The sequence below is a fragment of the Drosophila eugracilis genome, unplaced genomic scaffold (assembly GCF_018153835.1).
Source record: "Drosophila eugracilis isolate 14026-0451.02 unplaced genomic scaffold, ASM1815383v1 contig_2152, whole genome shotgun sequence".
Lineage (NCBI taxonomy): Eukaryota > Metazoa > Arthropoda > Insecta > Diptera > Drosophilidae > Drosophila > Drosophila eugracilis.
Genome location: NW_024573036.1, coordinates 1,731,283 through 1,755,686, shown reverse-complemented (window position 1 = coordinate 1,755,686; position 24,404 = coordinate 1,731,283). Strand labels below are relative to the sequence as shown.

Below are 24,404 nucleotides of genomic sequence, written 5' to 3'. Positions count from 1 at the left end.
TTTCCCACCACTCGAGCCGAGCTAACTTATTTAAATTCTAATTAATAAAACGAATAGTTTAAATTAAACAACTATGCCAATAAACTTCAAGTCAGAGCAATTAATGTAGCAAATATTTGCTCAGAATTGCCAAATACTTTGACAGGATATGCTGTAAGCTTGGATGGCTTCTCCTGCACATTACGCATACGCCGCGTACTGCATTTGAGTGATGGCGTGGGAAAGGCAGAGGGAAAAGTTGATGTTGCTAAATTTGTTGTTTATTATTTGCTCGCTGTTATTGTTGCCAAGTCGTCGACAATGTCGCCGGAGGCAGAATCATACTCTGAATCAGGAGCAAGCAGCATCCTTTGCAAGGTCCTGTCTCTGGCGCTGTTGTTTCGGCGATGTTTCGACGTAAGTGATTTGGAAACACCTGCTTAACATGTTGCCAGGTAGACGACGACACTTTCCCTCCGCCCTTTCCCCGGGGGAAGGCCCCGCCACCCGCTTTTGTGTCGACATTTATTAAGGTTGTTTTGTGGCTGCCATAATACAGTTTAGATGGTGAGCGACAACCCAGAAGGGAAGCCATTAACATCCTTGCCATGTCTTGTCTCCATCTTCCCCACCAGTTTACACTGCTTCTTCCTCGCTTCACAAACCCATAAACTTTGTCAACTAACATAAATTTTATGTAATAATTTTTCTAATCAGAGTATGAATATGCCGCGCCACGGAACGGATAAAGCTGGCTACTTTCCCTAAGAAATACTGATGGCCAAAATAAATTAAAACATCATCCCACTTTATATTTTTTAAAAGATTTATAATTATTTTCATACATTTTATTTTAAATACTACCAAAACTGAAATCCTCATAATTTTTACACTTTATTAATGTTTTCAGCTCCTTATATTTAAGTTTCAGGATGTAACTTAGATTGTTGCTTGCGTGAAAGCCCCTTAAACTTTCTCGCAGTATTAAAGTTAAGAGCGTAACAATGTGACTACCGACTATCTCCGGTTTAAGAGCTCATCTAGAGCAGTCTTACAATTTTTAAATACATTTTTAAATGCCGCAAAATGGCGTTCGTGCCGTCACTCTGCTGCTTCTGCTGTTTGTCATTCGCCGTTAAAATCAATTTACGACAAAATAAACACACGCACTGTCCTGGAATTCCCTGCGACCCCGGGACCCCGATCCCATCTGGCTGGTGTTTGCATTGCTGCGTTGTTTGTTTGTTTCCTGCTGGCGCTGTCACAGGCACCGGCATCCAGGACCAAGAACCTCAGCCCGGATTCAGGGGCCGAAATGAGGAGTCAGTGGTAACGTCTGTCGCTGTCACCTTTAATGTAGAAATATTTTTTACTCACGCTAGTGCATTGACAGACAATGAAGAGGGTTTTTGAAAAGCTTATCGAAAATTGTCTTAAGGATGTGTGTTCCCCCCTGCGATACCAGCCCATTTAATGGCCCTGACCCAGGGCGGGGTTCCGTTCCGGCCTTTTAATGTGCCCGGCAACTTTAAGTCCACCCCGAGCATAGTTTATGGCCAAACTTTATGAGGGGTGAAGCTCATTAAGTGCGAATATCGGGCATTAACATCTACATCTATATAAAGATGCAGCCCGGGTGCTCATTAAAATGTGGAGCTCGAAGCTTGCCACGGATATCGTGCTATCAAAGAGCTGCAACTTACAAATTACACAGTGTTCTGGTGAAAGGCAGGCACCTTGAAAATAATACTTGGTTTAATAGTAAGAGTGGTTTGCTAAAAACTAATGAAGGTAACTTAGAAGTAAATTAATGAGTCTCTGCAAAGCTTTCTCAATGAATTTTCCCTCTCACTTACCTAGATAAGAATTATTTTATATTTGGCAACCTCTAATAGATACATTTCGGTATAGTCAAATCTAAATAGAATCAACTTAGAACTGACACCGCTAAAAACCCAAATCAAATCAGCTCAAACTTTCGCTTTCCATGAAAGCATCAATAAAAGATTCAGCTTTCTTTACGATTAAACCAATTTGAGCACTTCTTCGCTGGCGAATAAAAATTAAACTTTAATGAAAGAGTAACCAGACGCTCAACTTTCTGCAGACATCTTAAGTCGGAACATAATTTTCGATGCGAATATTTGAGCTCTTCGCGTGGCGCAGTAATTAAAAATTCAAGGGGCAAAATCAACAGGAGAAATCTGTTAACTGTTATCCCGTAACCTGTTACCAATCAGGACTCCTTGATGAGCAGGTGTGCCTGAGAACTTTTCTCTCCTCCACTCGGAAAGCTGTCTGAAAATAAAACAAAGATGGTGGGTGGTGTAGGGTGAATTCACGGGGGTTTTTTGGCAGCAGCTGTTGCCCGGCAACCCCCATTCCAACCCCAAAGACATTATTGCTCCCGCGAGGCCTGGTGAAATATAAAAAAAATAAATACATAGTTTTGTGACGGCCCCCAAGAACTCGAAACGGGCTGACAAGGGTTAAGGGGGTCAAGGGGGCTACCCCTGGATGACAGCGCTTGTCGATGATGACTATGGCGATGATGATTAGAACGAACGGCCTCCGAGGATTCCGCACGCAGTTGGGTCCTTTGGCCATTGCCTTAATTACGTGGAGATAAGAAACGCAAATATAAGTATGGAAACGCCTCGAAGGTACAGTGAAACCTTTGTGGGCAAAAACACTATCACAGAGGGTCCTTAATATATACCAAAAAGTAACAACTTCTTTCCAATAAAGCTCTTTAAGTAAATTTCTATGCAATTTAGTTTCAAAGGCTCTTATCAATGTTCCTTTGTTACTTTTGGTTCCTCTTAGTTCAATCTTCACTGTACCTCCCCCTGAATACGAAAGAAAGCTTAGGGGCAGAGGAAAGGTGGGCGGCAAATGGGTGGCACAACTCAAAGTGGCAGTTGGCCTTGCCAGGCGGACGCAACAGCTGCGCTCACTAAACGCTCCGGCATAAACATAAAAAGTCTATGAAACTGTCATAAAGCAGGCAATAGAACTGAACGACCGGCGTGGGGTCTCTGCTCTCCAACTTGCCACGCCCCCCAAAAATATAACCGCCTCCCGGGTGGCCTTGTCAGTTGGCTAAAACTCATTTGTAAGGCGTTGCTCATAAAAAGCAGGAGGCGAACAAAAAATCGGTCTAAAGAAATTAGACATCGGGCGCGATTTCACAGTGAGAAAAACTCGAGAAATTTTTTTTATCTATAAAAAAAATGAATTTTGCTTTAAATTAAATAAAAATTAAACAAATAACAAAATAAGTTCTTAAATCTTCCGTATAGCTGCAGAATCTTTAAACTGCTTGGAAGCCCTTAAAGAGAGTCCTAACATTAAACTTTATTTTTCATTGTGAAAGTAGAAGTAAAGAATCTTAAACAAAAATGTGTCCGTGGCACATCTTTTTCTTTGAGTTATCCCAAATGCTTGCCATTAGACAGCGAACTTCTTCAACTGTCATTTAGGGCTGCGCCTAGAAGTGAGCTTTAAAATTTGCCGAACAAAGTGGGGAATTGGGAGATTCTACGGGCGTGGGAGTGTACGGCATTGTGTGGCAAGTATTTTTCTGGTCTGCCAAAGTCAAAAATTATCTAGCAACATGGTCGGAGGGGAAGGGTCTGACTTAGGGAAGCTTAGCCATTTCATTTTTGGCCCTGTTGTGCGGGCGAATATGTGTGTTAGGAAAAGATTATGCGCTTATAATGGGTCCGCAAGTTTCGGACCCGGGCAAATCTCTACGAAATTGGCTTTTGAGCGCACATAAAATGGTAAAAGCTGGGGGAACGGAGGCCAGTGTATTACACTGTGGAGCAAAATAGCAGAACCGGGAGACCAGATAGGCGGATTGTTCAAACAACATACACACGACTGTAAACAAAAGGCCCATAAATTAAGGCAGAAACGAAGCGAGATATACCCGGGAATATATCCCCGTCTATATGGCACAGACATGTGTGTACTCTGGCCCCGGTAACCCCCCAAAAAGGAGGGCCACTCGCTCCCGCTTGTGTCGTAAAACGCAGCATAATGAAACATTATAGAAATCATAAAAATCAACATCATATTTATGCATATAAAGCGGGCAACAAAACATCGGACAGCCAGACAGACAAAAGCCAAAAATTGCTGCAGCAAAAAGCAAAATATGCAAAATAAAATGTGAGCAAAGAAAGTGAAAAGGAAGAGCCAAAAATAAGAGAAATGGGGAAGCGCATAAAACAAGAGGAAATGTGTGAAAAATATGAGAAGCGCCGTTAGAATACCGTGGAGTATCAGTACTAGGAAAAAAGAAAATTAGCTTTGATCTTACTGAGTAATAATGCACTTTTGGACTTATCAAATACAGCATTTTAAGTATATATTAAATGAGGTTCATTGGGCTAATTAATGTAAGTAATATTCAATTATAACAAACTAAGTAATTAACTTATATACCCTAGTTAATAGCCACCAAAAATTATGCAAAGTAATGCAAAGTGTCCCAGCATACGCCAAAAGATGTGTTTGAGCAGCATGTTTCTCACACCCTCTCCAGGGTCGTAAATAAAGAGAATATTAACAGGAGTTCAAGGCTGGGGAGAAATGTAGAAAGGGGAGCAAGGCGGAGAAACCAACGCGAGAGACTCATAAATTCTCTACTGCAATTTTCGCCCAGGCTTGCTGCCCGAAATGTAAGTAAAGCTGGAAGTTCTGACCTTCTAGGCTTGGGTTTCAATAGAGGAAGACCCATTGCTGACCGACCTGCTACCCTGCCATATTAACATTTATTTTTCACACCCATTTTGACTGTGGCGACAACGCAGCACAAATTTTACAGCCGTCGCTGCTGGTGTTGTTATTGCATTTCTCCTGCAGCCGGGCAAATAAAAAGTGTTCTGTCCCAAAAATAGAAATCCAGCCAAAGAAAAAGCGGAAAATACTGCAAAGCAAAGTTCTTTACAGCAATAAAGTGTTATTTTGTACCAGTTGTTTAAAATCTACAATTTTAGAGAATATTTCGGTATTTTTTCTAAAAAACCGCTTTTAGATCAGACCTTTGATAGCTCGGTTAGAAAAATGGAATGTTCCTTTCGGTTGAGTTCTGACCATAAAAAAGTTGAAAAAGAACTCATATCTCAAAAATTCCAAATCCAAAGGCCAGCCGCAAGCACAGCTGCAGTTTCAGTTTCGGAGCCCCGAAAAAATCCACAGCCCCTCTGGACAAATCCCCACCCACATTTCAGTGGTTTGACTTTTGCTTAACACACCACGCCCCCTGCTGCCCCTGTGAAAGTGGAGGAGGAACATCCTCAACCGAGTTATGATTTATGCACATTGCTCTGTGAAATCTATTGAGAAATCAGTGACAGTGGAGAAATATGCGAAGCTGGACAGCAGATGGCAGCTGCTTGTGGGGATTCTGGATTCTAGACACGATGATGCATGGCTATATATGGCTATATCTATAGCCATCTCACCCTCCCTCTCGTTCGCACTTAATACTGTCAATGTGAAGAGTCATTGCGGCTTTTAAGCGTGTCTTTCTCTGTTTTTTCAGCTTTTGTGTCATGAATAAACATGGAAGCCACAAGAAAATGCAAACAAACAGGCAAACAAACAAATAGCCAGAGATGGTCCCCTGGAAAAGGAGAACAAAACAAATGCAATCTCACTTAGCCACTCAACAGGATTATGCCCACGGAGTGCAATGGGAATATTTCCCGTAGACACTTTCCTTTGACATTCCCAACATTCAATTCAGGGCACATTTGTCATGTAATTGACTTTGATTCCGGTTCCTGATGCTTTCGCATACGGAAAAATGTGTAAATTCCCAGGCATTGATGGTATATTGTGGGGCAGGTGGACCTTAAAGATGATTTTTTCAATTTTCTGTCCTAAAAGAAAACTAAACGTTCCTTATTTCTGGATTAATGTAAGGATAAGATCTTTTAAGTTATAAATGCCAAATTGGGTTATATAAATAACTCTTCAAAGTAAAATATTATTCTTTCTATATTAGACATATTCGAATGGCTTGAGAAACCCTTATCAAGTTGGTGCCACATAGCATGCATCTTTAATTTTAAATATTTTCTGAGGAACGACAGAAATATCACCCATAAATTTGACCTTCGGTGGGAGCCTTTTACGTTGCCCTTATCAACACCTGGTGACAATGACACTAAAACCTTTGCCCAGGATAATGTGCGAGTGTGAGCCCTGCTGTTGCCAGATCACAGCTCCTGCAGCCACTGCTTGTCGTGCACTAAGAAATATCATCCAGGAGTTGCAACTCATTAAAAAAGTCATAAAAGTAAAAGAATATATCAAGCAAGTTGATAGCAAGAACTTGTCATTTCCATAAATTGCGTGCACAATTTATCATGAAAAATAGAAAACATTTTCTCTCAGTGCAACGCTGGAATGTCACTCTGCCCTGTGCACGTGTGTGCCTGTTCGCCTGACTGCCTTGACCTGTCATATCGCTGTCATTTGCACACATTTACCGTTAACGTTAAAGAGCGCACACACACACACAATGCATAAATGCGATTCACAGGGAACAGCGACATCAAATGGCGCGGGGCGTGGCAGGGAGAGGGCTGGGAAAAGTGTAGCCAAGGCGACAACAAACAGCACATAAGGTAAATAGTTTAGCTGGCAGGGCCACACTGGCATTACCCCCCGCTATTTGCCAACCCCGCGCTACATTTGGTATGTCAGGAGATTGTATTGAACTCGAAAGGCACAAAGGAGCACCCTTTATCCCCTCCCAAGACTGCTACACGAAAAGAAATAAATGTAATATGAAACAATAAATGTTTAACTAACAAGAATGGAAAAGAAAACTACTTAAATTTGAAATTTTTAATTTGCAAAAAAAAAAACATAAAATAGACGTGCTGCCCTTTGTTTTAAGTGTAGCTACCAGGACGAGTCACCAATCCGACTTCTGTTGCTCGGACAGTAGATAAAGTCAACACAGATACGATTGGTGGACGGAGGAGCGAACGGAGTTTTAAGGATATGACAACGATGTCTCGTTAAACTCGCAACTGAAAAAGAAGGGTGGTGAACCAACTTCTCAGGCATTTATAGCTATTTCCCACAATGGTTCTGCAAAAAAAAGGAAGCTATTCAAATATACTTTGTACTGTAAGTTAAGGGGCAGAAAACATTAGGTTAAGAGTAAATCCAAAATATTGGAAAAATGTTTCCTAAAAGTACTCAAATATTAAAACTAACTCGAAGCCTTTATTAGCTTGATTACCAAATAGTGGTTGAGATCCTCGACTAATTCTTGCTATGTACAGAGGGATAGGGGCCCAATAAGCATGATGCATGCAGATATGTGTGCCATCCCACTCTTACCACCCACACAGTCGCATTTAGCATGAATGTCGCCTTTGCATAACAAATGTTAGCAACATGTTTCAATAATGAGGCCGCCCCACTGTACAGTAATCCCCCTCTGGCAGCCACTGATGAGCTGCCATGTTGCACGATTGAGACATGCATTGCACCCCAGGAGAGCCACCCGATCCCCCTTTCACCACACCCCCGCCCATGTCAAGCCTCGGGCCTTCCATTTTGGAATGCTTGGACAGCGTTCGAGTTTCGGAGCCGAACCGGGCACCAAATTAATCGTTTCCACTGTGAGGTTAGAATGTCGCCTCACCCATTGTCCCCAAAACAACCCCCCGAAAAGCAGCCCTCCACGCCCCCTCTGCACCTCCACAGAGCGTCGAGTGTATGCGCCTCATTTGTTATGGCCATTTGCATAAATAAGTCACTGGCACTGCCAGTTGGGACCAGTTTTGGATGGACGGGGTGACAAAGGGGTGGTAAAGTTCGGTAAAGGGGGGCTTGTTCTGAGGTTTCAGGGGGGATAAAGTACGTCAGTTGACGGAGATTGTGTGAATAACTTGATGAACGCTTCGCCGGAGGAGTGACGGAAGAGTTCGGTTGTCCGTTGATTTGTTGGGCTGTTTGCATTTATTTATCCTCTTTTTTTGTTAGGACTTGTTAAAAAGTTGACAAATTTCGGGAGTTATAGTGCTCTTAAGGGATTAAAACATTATTGAAGTGGTCCAGCAAAAGGGGGTGTCAAACCACAAACAATAATAAATTTGGAATGAGATATTTTTAAAGTTAAATTAAACTTTAACAATATTTGAGGGACATATGCCTTTTAATTGTCACGATTTGCCTTTGTGCTTTAGCTTAGAAAGGACTTAGGATTATATTCTGCAGTCTTATGTCCTTGTAATTCCAGATTAAAACGTACATCTTGTGACTACAAATACAGATACACTTCTTATTCATTTTCCGGGGGGGTAAGAGGAAAGTTTAAGTCCAAACAAAAACAAACAACAGGAGAGAAACGTCCTTTGTCCTTCCCCTTCTCCCCCACTCACTGCCTCTTTTACTTGGACGCCTATCACTTTCTCCTTAACTTTCTCCCACTTCCCAGTTTCAGGGATGCGTGACAATATGCCGTTTAATTATACGTCACGACCCTTCTCCCTTGTCCCCATCTCTGTTTTTGTTGCTGTTGTTGGGATATCGCACACACATTTTAAAAGTCAATTATCCGCACATAACGCACATCGTTGAGGGGCGTAAAAGGGCGATCGAGGGGTGTGGCAGCCCATCGTCCTTGCCACGCGTCAAATTTGGCGCGTTTACATTTTTTGCCCTCATCGGCTCCCCATCAGCTTCCTTTTCGCTTTACACTCTAAGGAAAAATCTGATCCTAAATCTTTAATAAAACCATATTGGAGAGTTTAAGGCGTGTAGAAGGAGTGATATTTTCCTGAAAATTTGTAAGTCTTCTTATTAAATCAGAGATTGAGATAGTTTTTTTCTAAGTGGATAAAGTTTCTCATTGAGAGAAAGCAGGAAAAAAAGTTTATTACTTTCTGAAGACGACTCCTTGGCATGCGAAACTGTCGGAGGAAAAAAGAGGAGCCGAGGCGGCGAAGGATGTCCTGGCAAATTGAATTACACGAGACATGAGATGGGTAACGAAGAAAACGAGCCATAAGACTTCGATACTAAACCGATAATAACATAATCAGCCCACGCCTCCGTCTACCCGATTTGCCACCGCCCATGACCAACTATAAAGTGAGCTTTAGTTACCGTTAACAAGCCAAGTGGCTTGCCTCAGGTTTTCTCCCCACTTTCCTCCGCTCCATCTCCTTCCTACACTCCATCTCTTTCGCTCGATTGATAGTGGGGAAAGTTTGCGAGTTGAGCTGGCCAGTCGAGTTTTCCGTTGTCTTGTGCCTGTCAAAAGGGGCCACACTACTCAGCAGGTTTAAGGAAAATTCCTGCTGAATCGGAGTTCGATATATGACTCACTTCTGACGTTGTTGATATAGATTTATAGATTTGATAGAATCTCATTCAACTTCTTCATAGTAGAAATTGTAAAATGGAGATATTCCTGTGACTGAATCTTCATACCCAAACAGAAATTGTTTCCTTGTTTAAATTTTCCCTCTTGATCTACATATTAAATAGTATCATTATTAAGCTGAAAACACATGCCTTTAGATACTTATTTGCCTTTAGAATATATCAAGAAAACGACTTCAGCTCCCTTCCAATTACCAGAGACATGTAGGTCAGTGTAATTGTTCAATACTTTCCGTGAAGTGGTACGTGCATGTGGGTGGGGCTCCCTGCTCAGTGAGGCAAGAGGAGGCATTGCCATGTAATTGGCAACAATTTGCATAACAATTCAGCGACTGTTTTGCATAAGTCCTGCGACGATGCAACATAATAACCGAAGGCAGGAGGACAGGGCTGGGGGGATGCTGGAGAAGGCAGAAGTACAGCACTTACGTACACATTAGAAATTCCTTCTTTTCGAGGCTGCAAGGACACCAGAGGCCTCCTGGCAGAGGCAATTATGTGCTTCACATGCACGACGACTCCTTTCCCAGCTCCACACCCACTTTTCCATCCATTTTCCTCGCAGTTTCCACCCGCTCTTAAGGATCCTTTCAAGACAGCCTGCTGCCTCGTAAAAGTCGCTGCCGGAAATGCAATGGCAAAAGCTGCTGGAAAAAAGAAGTGGAAAGCCGAAACGAAATCTCAGCCTGAACTACAAAATGCAACCATTTCTCCTCGACTTTCCCATTTTTTCACCACACACACACGTACACACATTTCTCATGGAGAGTTATCAAAATTGAACATTTTCTTTTTATTATTTTTTTGAGCACGAAAATTTGCATTTCGTTGCACTGCCGCTGAAGAAGTTTATAAGATCCACTTTAATAATGTCGAGTGCTTGATTTCGGCCACGCCTCCGTTCCAGCTCACGCCCCTTTCTGTTGGCGGAAAATTTCATCATAAGAAATTAAAATTTAAACACAGAAGCCAAGGCCAGGCAGCTCCTGAGAAGCAGTTTTCCGCGATGGGGTTTTCCATGCATTTATAAGCCAGAGTAGGAGAGAGGATTACGATAGATGGAAAATTCCAAGAGTCAAGTTTCAAATTCAAATATTTGTAAAATTTCTCGTTTTCATAAAGTTTAGTTTCTAATTTTCTTAATGGCAAATATTTCGGAGAATACTGCTTAAGATTTTTTGAAGTGTCAAACCAAAATACTCCTGCAAAATGAAATGTGCCGCGGATATATTCAACAGCTCGGCGGCTATTACGCTTGATTGAGTTTTTCCATTTGGGTTTAGTCAGTCAATCCGCCATGCCCCTCCTTGCCCATCATCAAGGTAACGCCAGCCATGTTAAATTAATAAAAATGTAATGCCCAAGACAAGACCCCAGGCACCAGAGTCCGGCACAGGAATTGGGCTAATAAATTTACAAAAATGAGTTCGACGCTTAATTTGCCATGAGCATTTTTCATTTTATTCCTCGCCGGCCTCGGAACACGGCTTTTAAGCCCCACCGAAATGAAATCGAGGGGAAGCCGAGGGTAAACCCAACGGCAACACACACACACCCATTGAGTAGTGAAAACACGGAAAACAGAAGGCGAACGAAAATGAAAATGAACAACAAGCTGAAGTGAGTGGTGGAAAACGCTGGGGGAAGGGGCGGCTACTTAACGAAAACAAGTGAGGAGAAATTTATTTCCCAGAAACTCTCGAGAGCAAGGACTGCAGGATGCTCTATCTTATAGGGAAAATGTTCTTTTAGGAAGTTAGCTACTTACTACTGCATTTCCTTTCTCAACTAATAAGTTCTTACCATTCTTAAAGCCCAGACATCCGATAAACATTTAATTTATTTTCTTTCACCTATCCTGACCAGCAGAGCATTAACTTCCCAATAATACGTAAATATATACCATTCGAGGTTACAAAAGATAAACAAATATAGAAATAAATAAAAATAAATAAATATATGAAAATGTGTGTGCAGCTGGTGTAAGTCAACAAAAAATACGAGCACTTAATTTGCATAAAGTAAAAGTTTTCTCCCGCTGTTCCCATACTTAATAAATCGCTTCCAGGTTTATTCAGAACTCGCTGCTCACTTTCTGTTTGATTTTGTTGTTTGCTTTCAGCTTGGACTTTCGACCGAGTCGCGGAATTTACGATTTGCAAATCAAGAATACGTCTTACAATCGGGATAATGGACGCTTTGAGTGCCGGATCAAGGCCAAGGGAACGGGCGCGGATGTCCATCAGGAGTTCTACAATCTGACAGTGCTGACGGCTCCACATCCGCCGATGGTCACTCCCGGAAACTTGGCGGTGGCCACCGAGGAGAAGCCACTGGAGTTGACCTGCAGCAGTATTGGCGGTTCCCCGGATCCAATGATAACGTAAGAGAATTTAAAATCATAGGGACTCTGTTTGAGTTCTTGGAAGGAAAAATCTAATTAAATTTAATTTTAATTTGATTATCTTATTGGAAGACCGGATTTTCCATTCATTCATTTATTTTTCCAAACTATAATGAGACATTCTGACTTCCTCTTAAGTTTTTTCTGACTTGCCTTATGCATTCACCCTTCCATATTTCCCTTTCTGTGGAAAGTAAATCACTTAACGGGCGGTCGCCTTCATTAATAATCCTTCTCCGACACATGGTTGCCATCCCCCTGCACTCCTCCTAGTTTTTTGGCACTAAATCGTGGCTATCACTTGTGTATTTTTTGCAGCTGGTACCGCGAGGGCAGCACCGTACCGCTGCAGTCGTATGCGCTGAAGGGCGGGTCGAAGAACCACTATACCAACGCCACCCTGCAGATTGTTCCCCGACGGGCCGACGATGGCGCCAAGTACAAATGCGTCGTCTGGAATCGTGCCATGCCCGAGGGTCATATGCTGGAGACCAGCGTCTCGTTGAATGTCAACTGTGAGTAGTTGGGTTTTGGGACTGCACTCTTATAAAAAGGTTAAGGATATAGGTTAGGACAATATACCAATATTTGTATGTTAGTTTTTAAGTGTAAGAAAATGTGTACTCCCAAAACAAATAGTATCAAATAGTTTCCATAAGTGTACTTTCCTTAAATGTTTTCAGTTTTTATCTCAGTGTAGTTTTGGGGCTGTGTGGTTGCCCTGATGAAGTTAAATTGTTAGGTCAGTCTGGGTCACAGCGGCAAAAATACAATTTACGGTTTAAGCCTGCGGAATATTTATTAATACCAGATAAAAGAAGAAGTTTCCAAGCTTATCTTATCTGAAACTTGCAATCAAGCTGAAATTTAAGATATGTTTTGATAATATGAGTCGCTGAATCAAAGCCATAAATTTATGTTTTGAACAGAACTTCGGTATTTTATATAGAAATAAAAGTAAAAACCAATTCAAGAAGAAACCCTTTCTTAATTAGAAATAGATGGTAAAGTTAATTATCGTGCACTTCATTCAAAGCAGATAAATCTCTCTACCTCAGAAACTTGGTCTTAGGTAAACCGACTATTTTGAAAGGAAAACCGGACCAACTTGTTTTCCAATTCCCACTCTTCGTTTTGGCCATTTCTTTTGTAATTAAAGTTTGGCAACTGCGTTATGGGAACACATGTTGTTGTCGCATGATCAACGTGACCGAGAAGCCAAGCAGATGACACGAGACACATAAAGTGTCTGCCACCCAAAAATACTCCCCCAGCATGCCGCACGGCCACTTGATTGTTAGTTATTGGACCACAGCAACAGGAATCTGCTGCAGGATGACCGGAGCATCAACTTGTCATATTAGTTGGCAAGTTTAGCTTCCTCTTGGCCCCAAAACATCATAACACATTTGAGGCGGATATTAAATTTTGGGGACAACGCGGCGTATGCGCAATCTACTTGTCACCGCGCGCTGCATTTAATAAAAATCACTTGCAATGACATGTTACGGAATCTGCATAAAATTTATGCAATCAAATAAAGTAACAAACTAGCAATAAAAGGCAGAGAAAAAATATATTCAGTGGGTCGGCCGGAGGAGGAGTGGAGTGGAGTAGAGCCGAGCTTGCCACAAATATATTCATAGGAAAACATAAATTGCAGTCATTTTTATACACGCCGGATTTGTTGCCGCAAAAGCAGACAACAAGAACAACTCATATATGTTTATATATATAAATGTCTCCTGTAAATATGTGGTCGGTGTGTGTGACTCTCCCCCAGCGTCGTCAGCGTAACAAATATTTATAGTCTTTTCTGTTTGGCAAAATAAAGAAGAGAAAGTCAGTTGAAGGAACGGAAAGTCAGAAGGAAGGAACGGACCTATAGTTACTCTTTATATAGGTTGGGAAGAAAAATAATATAATTATCTGTTAAGCATTACCTTAAAGCAAAGGGAAAATTAGGTAACTCATTAAAAAATTTATAAAACAAGGGTATTAGTTCCCTTACCATTAGTTTCTATACCCATTAAAACCCCTGCAAAAACAGGGTACTAACTAGCCAAAGAAAACAATCTAAGCAAACACGAACCGGCTAAAACAGACACCAAATAGAAGCAGAATAAATGACACCAACAAAGTGGTTAAGAAAAAACTGGGAAAACGGGGAATCCCAGAAGTAGAACTCCTTTTATGGTTGCGGCAGGCGTGGCAAATGCAATTTTTCGGCGTGTGCCAGGACGACTTGCTGCTATTTATGGGGCTCATTTAAAATCCATTAGCAGCAAGTCAGCCCCCTTGAATGTTGGCCCAACATTCGGAGCCCCGGGGACCTGTGTCCCGGGACAAAAGTGGGCCTCTGAGGTGCATTTATGTGTATGGGGCCTGAGGGCTGTGCAAGTTTCAACAGCAGCAGCCACATCAGCAAACTTTGGCCAGCGATTTGCGAGACGTTCGACAAGAACAATTGAATTTGCAGCGGCGTTTCGGCTTTTCAATGGCTTCCAAAACGCCTGCAGGCGATCCGTAAAGGCCAAAATCCGAAATACATGGCAGACAGCCAATCGAATACAGTTTGACAATCATTGTCGATGGAGTGCCTGCGGACGAACGGCAATTTCAGTCCTCTGATTGTGAGTCCTGCATTAGCTGGCTAATTTCGTAGTTATTAAAGATCTCCTTGGCAGGGGTAAGTTCCATAAATATGGATGGGCTGAGGGAAATTTAACTGGTTGGTAAGGCCCTAGGAGTGTTATTTATCGGATAATTTGCCACAGCAAAACTCCCAAATTAGCCTTCATGTTCCAACAGAGCATATTCAATCATCCTAATTTTCCTCTTCCCATCGCTCTTTTCCATCGTGACAGAGGAAACTCCGACATCACGTTCTAATTCCCCTCATTTTTCTTGGCTCGAAAAAAAAACCAGTTTGACAATCACTGGACGACAGCTGCATTGAGACAAATATGAAAGCGAGCCAAAGACGACGTTGTCTCATGATTGTGATTGTGATTGATAAGCAATTGATAGCACCAGAAGGAAAAAATACATGCAGAGAGTAGAAAATGGAAAATAGAGATGAGAATGCGAAACAGGGAAAGCAGCAGCTGACAAATGGCAGGGCAGTTTTTTAATTGAAAATGTTTGCATGGATTCTTGAGAGCGGTGCCAATGTCACTGGATTCATGTATGTCGGTATGCCATCTTTTTTCTCTGTTTCCTCTGGATAAACAGTTGTTAACAAAATATTAGATCTAGAAGTGTAGGGGATGTAATTTGAATATGTTTTCTTAGCAAAATAATAAGGTATGGGATGGTCTTCGGTAAATAAAGCTTCCCAATAAATGATTCGATTTTAAGCAATTAAGAAGTGCTATTATTTTGATGGCAACTGTATATATAACAACATATATCTCAGTCCGCCGTCTCGCTTCGTTTATTCCACTCTCCTCGCTGTTTGTGTGTGTGTGCATTGCGTGTTGTGCCTGCATTTGATTGATTTATGCCAGAAGCTACCAAAAAATAAAAATTCCAAAAATAACCGAAAGACATGAAAAAAATTGAGAGAGAAAAATTGGGTTAAAAAATATGTATATATTTTTTTTGGAAAAATAAACTCCCAATGCGTCATGTTGTCAGCGAGGCGACGACTTCTCGTCGACCGTTGAGTGTTTTATAACGTGCGAAAACCCCCAAATGAAATTATTGAAAATGTCTCTGGCCCGCGCTTTTTGTGTTTTTCCTAGATGGGATTCAGAAATATGACTTCAAAGTGTGCGCCAGAGTGGGTGGTGCTAGTTGCCTCTCGAGTGGGCGGCAAGGCCATCAAATTGCGCATACGCAACGTGGCCACGCATAGACAAAACACGAGGGCGCCACCATCGCCTTGTCGACTTGGCACAGTTTGCTGCACACGTGAGAGGCACGTTCCATCTTGTAGCCCCCTCATCCACACTCGAGGGGAGGTGTGAGCACTGGGCTTCAGCAAATGCAATCTCCCAACTGAAAACCTGAAAACCCGAAAACCCCCGCTCCAACACTCAGGTGTGTCGTCCTGCACGTGACTTTTGCTCAGTTGCATGCGCCGCACGTAATAAACCTTTGCCATGCCTCTGCCACCCAAATAAATCCCCACACTTTTCATACGCGGAATGTCGGGAGAAATAAGAGTCGAAGAGTTTCTGAAACCTAAAAAACATTAGAGCTATTAGTTTTTGGTATACTACGATGAATATTGTGGATATGGTTAATAGAACCCATAGGGATTTTAGTGTAGTCATCCCTTCCAATTTTGAGTTGAAATTCTGGATTAATATATTAAGTTTAAGTTAGTGATGAAAAGAGTAACGGATAGTTTACATAAATCCTTTCGACCTTCCATTCCTTTTGTCTGTATCTTCCTTTTTCAATCTTCCTTTTTTGCGGAGTCCTTGGCCAAAAAGTCGCCGGCGACGAAGACAAACAGCACTCATGTGTCGCGGGCCGCTGAAGTGGAAAGCAAACCCGTTGAAAAGACATTTCAATTTGAATAAAAAGATGCTTTCCGCATGTGTGTGAGTGGTGCACGGGGGTGCAGGGTGGCGCACCAGTACCCAGGTGTGCGGCATGCAAATTCCGAATGACAATAATGCGCATTAGCCAGAAGATTGCCCGAGCAAACAGAACCGGAAATGGCAGTTGGAAACGCCTGCAAATTGCTTCTTTATGGCCAAATATTTGACGATAACCTTCTAGTTTTCACAAGCCTTGCAACAAGTAACGGAAATAAAGTTGGAAACTCAATAAAAATTTAAATTTTAAGCAATCCAAAGTAAGACCATATTCTAATATTTATTTATATTTCAGTTTTGGCTCCCTTAACTGCAAGCAGATTAAATTGATTTCTTAACTTTGCCGAATAGTTTTTAAGACCATTAGTGTCTTTCCTGAACACCCAGTCATCACATCCACCGGTGATTACGGTGCACTCGCAGCAAGCCACATCGACACCTTGACACGACAGCCAAACATTCCCTGGAAACGAACCACGGGACCATCCGAATCCCAAATCCCAATCACAATCACATCTCAGTAAAGTCAGCACGTCTCGAGATTCGAGTCTTGCCAATATCGTTGGAATAGCAGGAGACTCGTGGCTTGTCCTTTTTGATTATGCCACTGCCGGGCCACAAAAACACCAAAAAAAAAGTAAGAAAAGATAGGAAAAACCCGAGGGGAGGGGGCTAGAAAAATCAAGTAAGCGACGTCTGCTGACTTGGCTACATGAAAACCTTTTTACACCAGGACAGGAGCAGAAAGTCGGGCTAATGCTGCACACAATTGCAATTAGTGTCAGTGCCGGGCAATGTCAGCCGACTGTTTTCGGTCTGGGCTTCGGTTATTGGCCTGCTCCTTGGCCATTTGCATAACCACAAAAGGCGATGAAGACAAACCGAAATTTGTGACCAGTAATTCTTGTTACACTCAAGAAAAGTTGGTTTTAGGCCTTCGAAATTATATTTAATCTCTTCCTTAATTTGAAAAACATATTTAAGTTTACATGAAACTGTGAGCTATTTTTTCCGGTGTACGCCTCAAGACTTTCTTCTGTTGGCGATTTCTTGGACTCTTCCTGACTTTTCCTAAGCTGATTTCAAGTTTTTCCGACTTCTTTCGGGCAAGTTTAAAATTTCTGGCTTTTAACAGCATTTTAATGAATGCAGCATTGTTGTAGTGGACCCAGCTAGACTTTGGACTTTCGAGTGCTCCACTCCAGCGGAAGAACTCTCAACTTGAGACTTTTCGAGAGGCCCCGGCAAAGGTAACTGGGCAAAAAAAACTTTAAGCCGCTTTAAGCGCATATTATAGAAACAAATGTTGCGTCAAAGGATTCTTCTGGTCGAGTGTTTTTCGGGTGTCCTGTGCTTCAGCTTAACAGCTTTTGTGACAAAAGCAAATTAATTGCTTTGCCCAATTTCAATTAACTGCACTACACTTTTTGGCTCGCCCAACACGGCAACTTCATCATCGACTCGACCGCAAGTGCTCCAAAGGACTTGGCCACTTGTTTTTGTTTTCGCAGTACTCACTGTACCCGCTACACCGGCCAAAGCCAATTCAATTAATTTCCACCAGCCATATGACACCTATGGACCAGTGCACAAAGCGCAATCAAGTGCACAATGAAGTGACCGCCCCTTTCCCACAGCCCCTGCCACTGCAGTGACACCCTTTCTCGCACCCCAAAAAAGTATGCTATAGTTTTTATAAGCCATCGATTGTGGGGCCACAAAAGTGGGCCAAAAGTGTGGTGGCTGCGAAATATTCGCGGCATCGCGGCATAATGATTACACTCTCGTGCGGGCATCGCTTGATTTATTTTAAATCCGTTTGTATATATTGATCATTTCGACGATGAGGTTTTTCGGTGGCCATTTGTTGAATAGGAAACGAGAGCCAGCCATTTCGTAAAACTTGAATTCATTTTGTTCTATCAAAGCTAGCAAAATGTAGAGGAATAACTACTCCCCATTCATTCATTCTATTTTTCTATTTATATATATGAGCTGAATATATCTTTACATGGAACACATCTGTTTTAATTAACTAACCAAAGTTCTTTATAAATTTTTACTATTGATTTGATATCCAGCTTTAAGTTTCGTATATTCTTAGTTATTGACTTTACCATGAAAAAATCTCTACCTCCGTTCGGTTTCTTAATTTGAACGCGTTTTCCCCAGGCATTTCGATATTTATTTTTTGGCCCCTGAAAGGCCAGAGAAATGTATGGAAAACGGGGGAGAATTGGGGAAAGAGGGGAAGAGCGCGGGACAGCGGGTGGTGGTTAGGTGTTGAAAGCACGCGCGCCGGAAGTCACGTGATGTGTTCACTGTGACACGTACGCGACAGCAGGCAAAGGAAGAAGGAGCAGAAGAATCGGCGGCAGCTGCATCCCCCACACAACTCCTTCGGTTTGCCGCCTTTGTCGGTAGTAACTTTTCAATTTGGACAAGATGGAAAGCAGAGGGCGGAAAATGCCAGCTGAACAAAGGCTGCAACTGCAGGCGGATTCATAACCGCACTGTAAAAAATCTTATATTTCTAAATAATCTTAAGAATTCTGGGAAGAGACAAAGAGATTGCCCAAAAATAAGAAAAACAAAATAGCGCTTTAAGCAGTCAACATTTTTTCATCTCTTCATTAAATAGTTTGTAAAACCAATTTCATTATTAAAAAACGTGTCACAGCTTAACGGGTACAAATATCAGGATTTTCGTGTAATTTTCGAGGTATTTTTTCCCGGTGCCATGTGGGCGAGTCATAACCAGAGAAAAGCTTAAAGCCAAACTGCAAACTCGACTCATTAAAATCACTCCGAGCAGGTGTGTGTGATACATCCTGAAACAGCAAACGAGAAACCAGCTACCAGCTGCAACAAAAAAAACCCGAGTTCGGCCCAGTTCCGGGTTAAATAATTAAATTTCGCTGCAAAAATGGCCAGCGGGCATAAGTTACGCCACGGCCAACGCGGCGTATGCGCAACGTTTCATTTTTATTTAACGCTGCCTAGCCGGAAGCCAGGATCTCGTCGACTCGGCTTGGTTTTTGGTTGTGGACTGGGATTGCGTTGGGTTGGGCTTACGGTGGGTGGGTTATTTTGTGGGTGGTTCAGGTGGTGCAGGCGGTTTGGCGTTTCAGGTGGAGCTGCGGGTGCAAGGAGGAGCATATTTCATGGCACTAATGTAGCCGGTCATAAAATCACAATGTGCAAGGCGAAGGAGTGGCGAAATATGGAAAGGGGAAGAATTCTAGGCGTAGCAGTAGGCGTGCCAGCATACATGTGAACAAGGTCCAACCCAGGTAACTCATTTAAAAAATTGTGCAAAAAAATGTTGTACAAGCTATGGGCTTATTTCAGAATCAATGAACTTTAAATGCTCTTTCTTTATGAAAGAAATGTTAAAACCCTTTTCAGAGAGAAAACCTAGATGTTAGTAATAGTAAATTCAATTTCATTTTGAGAGCAACACTCAACTTGGTTGAGTTTCTTTAATTAAGGAAACATCTCATCCTCATCAATTTTTTGCTTATTTGACTAAACTTCCCTGGAATTCCTTCCTCTATAAGAACCACAAATATTTCTTGGATCTTCAGATGTTGCTTAACAAATACCATGCCCAAATCATTATTACCAGCACAAGGAATTGAATTAATTTTTTCTCCCTTTCTTACAATTTTTGCTGTTATAAAACTATGCGAAAAAAGACCATGGCAAATGTCAGGACAGCGAGAGTTCTGGACTAGGCTACCACTTCGAGGGGCGGCAGGGGGAGCGGTGGGCGTGGCAGCAACACCCCGACATCAGCGTGAAACTACATGGATGGCTGGGCATGAAAATGCCCCGAGGGTTGCTGTTCCTCCGCAAGTGGGGGTTTTGGGGGGTGGTGGCATTCAACAGCATGTGTTGAAATGCAAACTTGATTTTTCCTTCCTCCTCCGCGGTGGCTTCTGTTTTTCTGGTCGGAGCTCTGCTCATTAAATTTTATTTTATAATTACACACACCAGCAAACACACACAACCACCGCCATACGCACACCAGCACACACGGCGCCCCTCATTTAGGAGCTAGGCTTTAATGTTTTCGGGCGACGCGTAATTGGGTCCCGGATAACGCAGCATTTTTCTCCACTTTTCCAGGGTATTTCTGAAGGGGAAAGTTCGTTTTCCTCCCGCTTAAAGAAAAAGAGAAACTATATTCTATCTCACATCATTTAATAGATTAAATCTAACAAACTTTATAGATAGCTCTTTACTAAAATATTTTTAAAATAAATTAAAATACGAAGAAGAAAAAGCTGCATATCATATATGGGGTACCCATTGGTCTATAATCTTGTAAAAACAATCCTCTAGAATTTTTGCTCTGACCATTTGGTTAGTCCTCGGAGCTTAGACCATGACGCAGGCACATTTACGTCGCTTCACGAGTTAGAGCCAACAAAAACAATTGGCCAAAATGCTGGCCCGACAATAACAATGGGCTATATCAGCTATAATCGCAGGGAAATTGTTGAACAGGAGGCGGCGGCCTGGAGGGCGGAGGTCAGACTCCGTTCGGTTGGGCAGACGGTGATTAAACTAAAGTGTTCGAAAGTTAATTGGCGCAACAACAACAACAACAACAACAGCAACAATTATACTTAGCCACTATTATGCCTCACGCTTGACTAAACGCGCTTTTCACGGGTTGGGTGGCAAGTGGGTGGGGAGGTCGAGAAGTGGAGAAGTGGGAAAATGGGAAAAACGGGGGTAATGCCACCGATTCGATACGGAATGAAACTAACGGCACTTAAACCAAATGACCAAAGCGCACAATGGTGAGTTAAACGACTAAAAGTCAGTGAAATGTTCGGGCATCGAGGCGTTTCGGGGAAGGTGAAGGCTTTCCCAGTTCGACATTTGGAAATGGGAAAAGTTGACAGATAAATGACAGATAAAGACAACAGAAAGTGGTATCGAATAAAGTGTAGTGGATTCGTTATCGCCGACGTTTCAATTATGAGTTCTTTATTGCTTCGGCATAATAATTTATCGCTCGTTGATAGGTTTTTTATTACCAGTTTGAAACCTCTATTATATGAGAGACACTTCTGATGAATGAAAGAGAGAAATCCAATTAACCGTTTATGCTTTATGATGGCAATCAGAAGCTCAATCATAAATTAGTTGGAAAAACTATAACGACTACCTTAAACTAGATTTAATAAGTGTGAGAATAAAAATTCACCAAAATACCAACAAACTTAACCACTGTACCTGGGCCACAAAAATACTTGCGGCAATTTCTAGGGCCATTTGCCCAATATACATCCTAGTAAACATATAGCGCTTTTTTGCTCCACAAAATGGCATTATTTAAAAATGTCGATGGGTCACGCTGAACTCGTCAACGTCCTTCAGTGGCATAAGCTGGACTTTTTTCCCCTACAACAATGTTGCCGTCCTCGGGTAATTGAAAACGGTTATTGACAAGTTAATGGCCCGAACAGCCGGCCAACTAAGGAGGGGATCTAAACTAGCTACTGTAATTGCCTATTTGTATGCTAACCCAAATGAACCGAAAAAATAACCACAGCCGAACAGTGAATAAATTATAAACTATTCTGCCCACGATTTTACGGTTATATGCCATTTTTATTGATGTTTTGCTGCTAACTTGTTTTGCATAAATAATAGTAAAGATTAGATTAAACCAAACATTGATAACATATTACACTACTTTCTGTCTTTTCCTACAGACTACCCCCGAGTGGAGGTGGGACCCCAGAACCCCCTGCGGGTAGAACGCGATCACGTGGCGAAGCTAGACTGTCGAGTGGATGCCAAGCCGATGGTCAGCAATGTGCGTTGGTCTCGGAATGGCCAATATGTGAGTGCCACGCCCGTTCACACTATATATAGGGTGAACCGTCATCATGCCGGAAAATACACCTGCAGTGCGGATAATGGATTGGGCAAGACCGGGGAAAAGGATATTGTCCTCGACGTTCTATATCCCCCGATTGTGGTCATAGAGTCGAAGACCCATGAAGCGGAAGAGGGAGAAACAGTCTTGATTCGATGCAATGTCACCGCCAACCCTTCGCCCATCAACATTGAGTGGTTGAAGGAAGGAGCTCCCGATTTCCGATACACTGGGGAACTTCTGACCCTGGGTTCGGTGAGAGCTGAGCATGCTGGGAACTATATATGCAGATCGGTGAACATAATGCAGCCGTTCAGTTCGAAGAGAGTGGAGGGAGTGGGTAACTCCACGGTGGCTCTGCTAGTTCGACATCGGCCAGGCCAGGCGTATATAACCCCGAATAAGCCCGTCGTTCATGTGGGCAATGGAGTGACCCTAACGTGCTCGGCCAATCCACCGGGATGGCCTGTTCCCCAATATCGATGGTTCCGCGACATGGATGGCGACATTGGAAACACCCAGAAGATCCTAGCCCAAGGTCCCCAATACTCCATTCCAAAAGCCCACTTGGGCAGCGAGGGTAAATACCACTGTCATGCTGTGAATGAGTTGGGAATCGGAAAAATAGCCACTATCATCCTGGAAGTACACCAGCCACCTCAGTTTCTAGCCAAGCTGCAGCAGCATATGACCCGACGAGTGGGCGATGTGGACTACGCGGTGACTTGCAGTGCCAAGGGCAAGCCCACTCCACAGATTCGATGGATCAAAGATGGAACCGAGATCTTGCCTACTCGGAAGATGTTCGACATACGAACCACTCCCACTGACGCCGGAGGCGGAGTGGTGGCGGTGCAGAGTATCCTGAGATTCAGGGGCAAGGCCAGACCTAATGGAAATCAGCTGCTGCCAAACGATCGAGGATTGTATACTTGCCTGTACGAAAACGATGTGAATTCAGCCAACTCCTCCATGCATCTGAGGATCGAACATGAACCAATCATCATCCACCAATACAACAAGGTGGCCTATGATCTCCGGGAGTCCGCTGAGGTTGTGTGCAGAGTTCAGGCCTATCCGAAACCCGAGTTCCAATGGCAATACGGAAACAATCCTTCGCCGCTGACCATGTCTTCGGATGGTCACTATGAAATCAGCACGAGGATGGAGAACAACGATGTCTACACCTCCATTTTGAGGATAGCCCACTTGCAGCACTCGGACTATGGCGAATATATCTGCAGAGCCGTGAATCCCTTGGATAGCATACGAGCTCCCATAAGACTGCAGCCCAAAGGAGCACCGGAGAAGCCTACGAACTTGAAAATACTAGAAGTGGGTCACAACTATGCCGTCTTGAACTGGACGCCGGGATTCAATGGTGGCTTCATGAACACTAAATATCTGGTGAGCTACAGGAGAGTGGCCACGCCTAGGGAACAAACCCTATCCGACTGTTCGGGCCATGGGTATATACCCAGCTATCAGATAAGCAGTTCTTCCAGCAACTCCAACCACGAGTGGATCGAGTTCAATTGCTTTAAGGAGAATCCTTGCAAACTGGCGCCCCTGGATCAGCACCAGAGCTACATGTTCAAGGTCTATGCTCTGAATTCCAAGGGAACTTCGGGTTACTCCAACGACATACTGGCCACCACCAAAGTCAGTAAGATCCCACCGCCGCTGCATGTAAGCTATGATCCCAATTCGCATGTTTTGGGCATCAATGTGGCAGCCACCTGCTTGTCCCTCATCGCGGTAGTGGAATCGCTCGTTACCAGGGATGCCACAGTACCCATGTGGGAGATTGTGGAAACCCTGACTCTGCTTCCCTCGGGCAGTGAAACGACCTTCAAGGAGGCCGTCATCAACCACATGTCGCGGCCTGCCCACTACACCACAGCCACCACTTCAGGCAGGAATCTGGGAGCTGGTGGTGGCTCTCACCTGGGCGAGGATCGGACAATGGCCTTGGCCGAGACAGCGGGTCCAGGTCCAGTGGTGCGGGTCAAACTCTGTCTGAGATCTAACCATGAACACTGCGGAGCTTATGCCAATGCAGAAAGTGAGTATTCTTCTTAAATTTCTTCAATAATTTGCTTATTACTAAAAGGCTTCTTATTCTACGAGACAATATGCTCCCATTTTT

At 42.9% G+C, this 24,404-nt stretch overlaps 1 protein-coding gene across 1 annotated transcript in view; it reads left to right on the top strand.

Annotated features, from left to right (window-relative positions):
• Positions 1 to 24,404, top strand: part of LOC108111032 — a 90,505-nt gene that overhangs the window by 52,090 nt on the left and 14,011 nt on the right. The window contains exons 4-6 of the mRNA XM_017220359.2: positions 11,525 to 11,785; positions 12,125 to 12,321; positions 22,089 to 24,320. Coding sequence (XP_017075848.2) covers positions 11,525 to 11,785; positions 12,125 to 12,321; positions 22,089 to 24,320 — 2,690 coding nt within the window. The remainder of the gene's footprint in view (positions 1 to 11,524; positions 11,786 to 12,124; positions 12,322 to 22,088; positions 24,321 to 24,404) is intronic.